Raw genomic sequence first — 7,172 nt, 5'->3', positions numbered from 1 at the left:
ACTGCCAGGGGAAGTTTCAAAAATTTCTGATGCCCAGGTTGCACCTGAGGCCAATCAAATCAGACTCTCTGGCGGTGGAACCTGGGCATCAGTGTTTTTATAAACTATCCAGGAGATTCTAATATGCAGACAAATTTGATAACCTGAAAAGAAGTAGAGCCCAGTCAATGAATTTCCAAGTAAACTGGCTGTACCGGTTTGGTTTAAAAGCAGCAGTGTGAATCAGATCTATTTCTATTTTTCTACGCTTCTGTAGAAATCTCCTCAACAGAAATGAAGCTACTCCTTTTAAAAAGTTAAATAAAATGTAAAAAGTGGATCATAAGACCTTGTGGCAGATATCTTTTAGAGTGTCTGCTAGGTTCACAAGAAACTCCTTAATTGCCTTCCTCCTCCATTCACAGTAGAGGGTTCTGGTGGCCATTGGACCAAACTGGGCCAAGTGGAATCCCAAGTCTGGGATTCTTTTTTTTTTTTTTTGAGGAAGATTAGCCCTGAGCTAACATCTGCTGCCAATCCTCTTCTTTTTTGCTGAGGAAGACTATCCCTGAGCTAACATCCATGCCCATCTTCCTCTATTTTATATGTGGGACATCTGCCACAGCATGGCTTGACAAGTGGTGCATAGGTCCACACTCCTGGGATCGGAACTGGTGAACCCCAGGCTGCCGAAGTGGAACGTGTGAACTTAACCACTGCGCCACCAGGCTGGCCCCCCAAGTCCGGGATTTTTTAAATTGCAATTGAGAGTTAATATTTCTGTGTGGTTGGATGTATGGGCTGCAGAATGGCTGAGTGTTCTGGTAGGTTGACTAAGTAGCTGGGAAAGTTATGGAGGAGAGAGAGAGAAGAAAGAAAAGAGGAGTGAAATGAATCAGAGGTGAGCGGCGGAGACTATGCTTCTAGACTCCCAGGGTAGACACCTGTCATTTTTGCCTGCCTGGCATCCCTTTACATTTTGTTAACAGTGTCCTCTTCTTTAGGGACTATATCGCTCCCACTCTACATGGTCTTGGGGATAGTTGACAAGTCAACCCTACCAGTCTCTTGCTCCTTGAGCAGAGACTCAAGGCAGAAGAAGGTGGCACTGTCATTTTGGTGACCACTGTCATCGTGAGAAGCTGTTAATTCCTGCTATAGGATACCTGGAGTTGCCCCGATTCCTGTGCTTTCTGGGGTCTCATTGTCCAACAAGTCTTTGAATTCTGGTATCAAGGGTGTCGGCTGCTTGCAATTCGAAAATCCCAGCAGTTTTCTAGGTCTTAGCTTGAATCCTTTCGGAGGCCTTGTAGCATTCTGTTTTGGGGTTCATGAGGCATTCTTGTATCCTTAAGTATTTTTAGTTCATGATGTTTTCGATATTTGTAAGTACATGTCTTAATTAGTATGGACTTTTAATGGACTCTCCTATTTATGTGGAGGGTCCTGAGAATGACTAAAGTAGGAACAAGGCTTTCTAAGCCATACTCCAATCTTCAAGGTCATAATCCAGATAACTCCACTATTTCATCATTCTGCCTACTTCTGAAGCCTCAGTTATTTATTTGCATTTTGTAAGTATGAAGATCTTGGAGAAAATTTCATAACAAAGGTATACTTTGCGAACAACAGGATTAAAAGCTTATCAAATTCAAACATGCTTCTAAATAATGTATGATCCTTTGAATGGGAGCCCAAATCTACTCTTGAAAAAAGAAGTCTTATTTCCTCTATCAAGCAATATTAAATGAAATTATAGTACTGCCATTAAATCCAACTGTACACTAATAATTTTTCATTTCCAATGGTACTCTTCTTTATTAAAAAATCTTTATTAAATAACAAAATATGCCAGCTAATATAATAACTACTTCCTTGAGCTCAATATTAATGTACTTGGCATACAATTCAAAGTCGTCTTCATGAATTCAAGAAGCACATGACTTTTTCCTTGTGATGCAGCAAGCAGAGTTCAGTGACAGAACCTTAAGGACCACAGGAAGCCGCCTCCATTTCTCCAGGCCCAAGTTAGAGAAGTGGTGAGGTGTGTGGGGTGTTCAAATGGGGGATTTCTTGTTAAATCTGGATCCATCGAGCTAGATTTGGGTCATATTATTAAAATTCAGAGATAATTGGTAAAAAATATTTAAAAAAAAGCAAGCACAGCACTAAGCAGCTTAAGTGATTAACAATGTTGTGATCTTAGGCAAACTTTGGATGAACTATAATGAAATGGAAATAGAGGGCCAGTGCCAATAAAATGTGATCATAAAGTCTGACCAATTCACCGTGTTTCCTTTCCTAAGAGTCTAAGGAAAGGTAAATGTCATCTAGGAACATTCTGGAAAAGAAAGTGGGGTAAATAAAAAGAAGCAGTTTAGAAGGTATTCTTCTGACCATCATATTTTATTTTTAATACAAATAGGTAATAAAATAAAAGGTACCCAGATATCTTTTAAACAAGAATACATTTTTGTATATCAAGCCATCATTTACAGATTAACACTGCAAAAATTTGAATTAATAACTCAATTTGTTTACATAAAATTATGAGAAAAACAAAATTATATGTAGAATGAGAACCAACAAATACGAATCAATTCAAAGTCCTAAAATTTTGTCCCTGTATTAATTCCTTCACAGTTCCAAAAAATCACACACATCTACAAAAAGAACGTAGGTATTCTTAACATTGAACATTATTTACAAAATAAAGTCATCTCTCTCAGTTGCTTTTGACTCCATGGGCCTGCCCGACACACACACTGCCGTGCCAAGTTAAGAGAGTCAGAGTTCCTATCCTGCTCCGCGTCGGGGTGGCCATTCTTTGCCTTGGAAGGAGGACTTACACCAACTCGTAGTATTTCCCAGTCTGAGGATCAAAGTAACAGTTCAGACATGGGTCATACAGCAGAGTCAGCACTTCCTCGTCCTCTTCCGCACTCAGGTCTTCCTCACCTGTGGGAAGGGGAACCACAGACATGTTAGCTGCCAGCCTGGCCTGGAATTCCCAAGCTGCAACACCAGAGGGGCAATGAAGCAGGAATGACCCTCTCTCCTGGGAGAGTTTCTTCATGTAGGCAGCATGTCGACGCTGGAATGAAGGAGCGCTGAGGATGTGAGGAGACTCTATACACACCGAGCAACACAGAGAAGAAACCATGATATCAAGGGGCCAGCTTTGCTATAAAGGATAAGAAAAATGGAGTGTGGAGAGCTGGCAGGGAAGGGAAAGGAGGGAGGGAGAGGGCCAAAGGACTAAAGAGTCTTGCTAATTAGGGTTAGGGAAACTTGAGCAGGATTCAAAACATAATGGTCACATTCTAGACTTCTTCATGGGTCAAAGCTGTACAAATGCAACACAGTGTAAATTAAATGATATAATAAAGAACTCAATCCCCATACATACATCCTAAAAAGGCTACCAAATAAATATGAATTATAATAATAAAGTTTAGAAGTATAAGGTACACAAAGCATAGAACACATTTGGAGAACAATGTCAGGTGATCTATAATATTATTGTTGGTAGGAAGGTCTGTCAAGTTTGCTGGGAATACGAATATGGCTTGATGGTTTTTTCTTGTGACAGCCATTTAGATGGTCTGGATGAAGAGAACTCCTTCTGCCTAAGTTATTAGCAAATTTTGGTTGGCTTCCAACAAACAGCATGGAATGAAAAAAAATTGTTTTACTAAGATGTTTCCTGAGTACCGTATATGTGTCCAGTGTCATGCTAAGCACTTGGGTACTTGATACCATCACCAGCAAGCGAGTGCCTTCTGAGTACGGAATACTTCTGACAATCCACGTCATAGGAGTTCAGAGGTGGGAAGGGCAAGACTCCCCTGAGCCAGAGAAGATCACAGCAGGCTCAGGGAGGAGGCGGTGATTAACATGCTTCTTTCTTCCTTAGCACAGGCTACTAAGGACCAAAGAAAACCAAACCTTTGGGCTGCGAGCTCACTAGGGTCAGTTTTGGAAGGGCGTGGAGGTGGACACAGAACAGGGCTGGCACATAATAGAGGCTCAGAAAATACTGAATATTTCTTAAAAGCCCATGATCTTAAGCGTCACTGCCCAGAATAAGGGAAGGTACTGGCGGTGGTCGGACTCCGTCTTACCCAAACAAAATCAGACCAAGCTCATGCACGGCCGCTGCCAGCAGAGTAACAAACCGGAGTTAAGTCCAAGGAAACGGAGCCGAGATGGTAAAGTGGGGGTCTGAAACCACACCACGGCCATTCCTCTGCCCACCCTTCTTCTAACTATCCAAAAACATGCACCAAGAGCCTTTCCTGCACCAGGTACTGAGCTAGGTGTTGGGGACGTGAGGATGTAAGAAACAGGCACTGTTCTCAAGGAGTGTGCAGTGACACGCGTGAAACATGAAATCAGCTGACTCTCTCATGAGCCACATGCAGTGCTAGCAGTCCTTAAAAAGTGCAGTTTGGGGCCGGCCCAGTGCCACAGTGGTTAAGTTTGCATGCTCTGCTCTGGCGGCCCAGGGTTTGTCAGTTCAGATCCTGGGCGTCGAAGTATGTACTGCTCATCAAGTCATGCTGAGATGGCATCCCACATACAAAATAGAGGAAGATTGGCATAGATGTCAGCTCAGCAACAATCTTCTCCAAGCAAAAAGAGGAAGATTGGCAACAGATGTTAGCTCAGGGCCAATATTCCTCACCAACAAAAGAAAAAAGAGTAGAGTGTAACAGAGGAATGATTACATCTGTCTTGCTTACTAACATTTCAACTGGCAGAGCACTCAATGAAGTTTAGAAAGGACTTTCTCATGCAGAAGCTCATTTGAGCCTCACGATCCTGTGAAATAGGCAGGAATTAGCACGCTCATTTACTGCCAAAGTAACCAGGGTCTGTAAAGTGAAACAGCTCATCTGAGGTCACTTGGTGAGTTAGAGGAAGACTCAGGGACGAACTCGGGTTTCCAGACTCTGGCTCAGCTCGGAGCTCTTTTGACCATTCTAGCTCAATGTTTTTGTTAAGAAGGTGATGGAACACATTCAATTGGGAACTATTCTATTATGGGAATTTAAACATGGAAAAGAGTGAAAAATTGTAAATGTGTCCTATGTTTTAAAAAATCAGATTTTGAAACAAAAGAAATTTGATTTCTCACATTTCAAAAACCACGGACAAAGATGAGGGAGTTCATGTGGGAGGGCAGAGGCAAACAGCTCAATAAGCACAAAGGAACTGGGCTTATTAATTCCAGAAAAGAGAAAGTTTGAGGGAGGCGACAGCGGCCTTTCTTGCTTCACACAGTATATGAAGGGTGGGAAATGAGTGGAGAGTTAAGAAGATTCTGTGGGGTTCCAGGAGGAAGCAATAGGATCAATGGGTGAAAGTTCCAAGGAGCCAGATTTTGGCTCAACATAAGGAAGAATTTTCTGAACATTAATGACCAGAAAATGAAATGTGGACTCTGGGGAGGGTGAAGCAGGGACTGGGGCACCCATTTGCACGAGATTCTGTAGGTGAGCCCTTCAGAGGACAGAGGACCAGAGCCAACGGTCCCTGTGGTGCCTTTGATGAGTTTCTGTGACTCTTGGCTGCAATGGCTTTTGGCCTTGAAGTATGACTGAACTTTGCTAACGGCCGCGTTAATAGTGGTAGCTGAGCTGAGCACCCTGCGCGGTTTTTAATTAAGAACAGGAACTCAGAGAAGGCGGGCTGCCTTTCCTTTATTTTCTATTGTTACCTTCAGAGTGGTCCCAGGGCCGTGCCCCCACCCTCTTCCTCTAAGTAGGAGAGGTTGAGAATGCTTTTCAAGTGGCTGTTGCATATCAAAGCTGACCCCCTTTAGGTCACTTCTGCACATCAAAGGAAAGTTTGCATGTCCTTTACTTTCAGATATTCAATCCATCATCCCTTTCATATTTGGGTTTCTTCAGAGAACAGAACAAAATCAGTTTATCAATAAGTAACTACTATGTCCTTTCTATGTGATGGAGCAGTGTAGCTGTGGATGCGACAGTCTGGCTGTGGGCGTGACACACACACACACACACACACACACACACCCACCCATACGAAACAAAAGCAGCTATTAAGATTAATGAGGCGTTAAACTGGGCGTAGCAGCTGCAGAGTGGCTAAGAGCATCCTTGGGTTCTAGAATCTGGAGACTTAGGGGTGGATGGGAGCTCTGCTGTTTACTACCTGAACGACATTAGGCTGGTTACAGGTCATTTCACCTCACTGGATCTTCCTTTCCTCATTATAAAATGGGAATAACAATGCCTATTTCCGAGGGTTTTGTGGAAGACTAAATTGGACACTGGATAATATGCATAGCACAGAGCACAAAGTAGTTGTTCAATAAATGATCGTTCCTGTTACTGTTAAGGATAATAACAATAACAAAGCAAATCATGAACTATAAGCTATAACTTTTTTAGTAACTCCGAACAGGAGCATTGATAAAACTTAAAGTACAAAGAAAAGGCATCATAGAGACAGGCAGCATGACATTTAGACAATGGAGTCAGACAGATCTGGGGTCCAAATCCCATTTCTACCACTTCATGGCTGTCGGACTTTGGAAAAACACATCATTCTGAGCCTCAGTTTCCTCATGTGTAAAGTAAGGATGGTAATGGTACCTGTTATTGTACCTATGAGAACTAAATAAGATAGCACTCAGCACCCACACAGTGAGTACTCAATAAAGATTGTTGTTATAATCATCTTCATGAAAAACATAAGATATCTGAGATAGACATGAGAGGGGTGTGTTCATTTATATCTTATTCTCTACCCCAAAACTGTATCGGTTTGATTTTTTCCTACCAAAAGAAAAAAATATAGTCAATATGAATGAAACACAAAACCCACAATTAGTGTTATACAGGACATTACGACGAATTCATCTTTAAACAAAAACAGCTCTCATGCCGAAAATCATATAGTTTTCAAAAAGTAAAACTAATTTTTCCATCAGGTGTCACGTGAAAACCACACGTCACTGAGGTAAATGACCCTGAGTCCAGCTGCCTCAGAGAACTGCCATCCGATGTCTTGTTTTCACTCCATCAACACACTGGGGGAAACTCTGACCTCTGGCACATAAGAGCTATATGCTATGGAACTGTTTAGTGCATTCTGCGCCTGTATTTTTCAAAAAGATAAAATTTTAAGCTGGTGCTATTAAATTAGAAAACTCAATACAT

The 7,172-nt window shown here is 41.9% G+C and overlaps 1 protein-coding gene across 5 annotated transcripts in view; it reads right to left on the bottom strand.

Moving 5' to 3' along the window:
• Positions 1-2,377: 2,377 nt before the first annotated feature.
• Positions 2,378-7,172, bottom strand: part of CFAP20DC (CFAP20 domain containing) — a 234,197-nt gene continuing 229,402 nt past the window's right edge. For all 5 annotated transcript variants that reach the window (XM_046638094.1, XM_046638134.1, XM_046638109.1 and 2 more), the window contains one exon: positions 2,378-2,937. In XM_046638094.1, coding sequence (XP_046494050.1) covers positions 2,825-2,937 — 113 coding nt within the window. In that variant the 3' untranslated portion in view covers positions 2,378-2,824. The remainder of the gene's footprint in view (positions 2,938-7,172) is intronic.

The sequence above is a fragment of the Equus quagga genome, chromosome 1 (genome assembly GCF_021613505.1).
Source record: "Equus quagga isolate Etosha38 chromosome 1, UCLA_HA_Equagga_1.0, whole genome shotgun sequence".
Lineage (NCBI taxonomy): Eukaryota > Metazoa > Chordata > Mammalia > Perissodactyla > Equidae > Equus > Equus quagga.
Note: the sequence above shows the minus strand (reverse complement) of the source record. Positions and strands in the feature narration are given on the sequence as shown.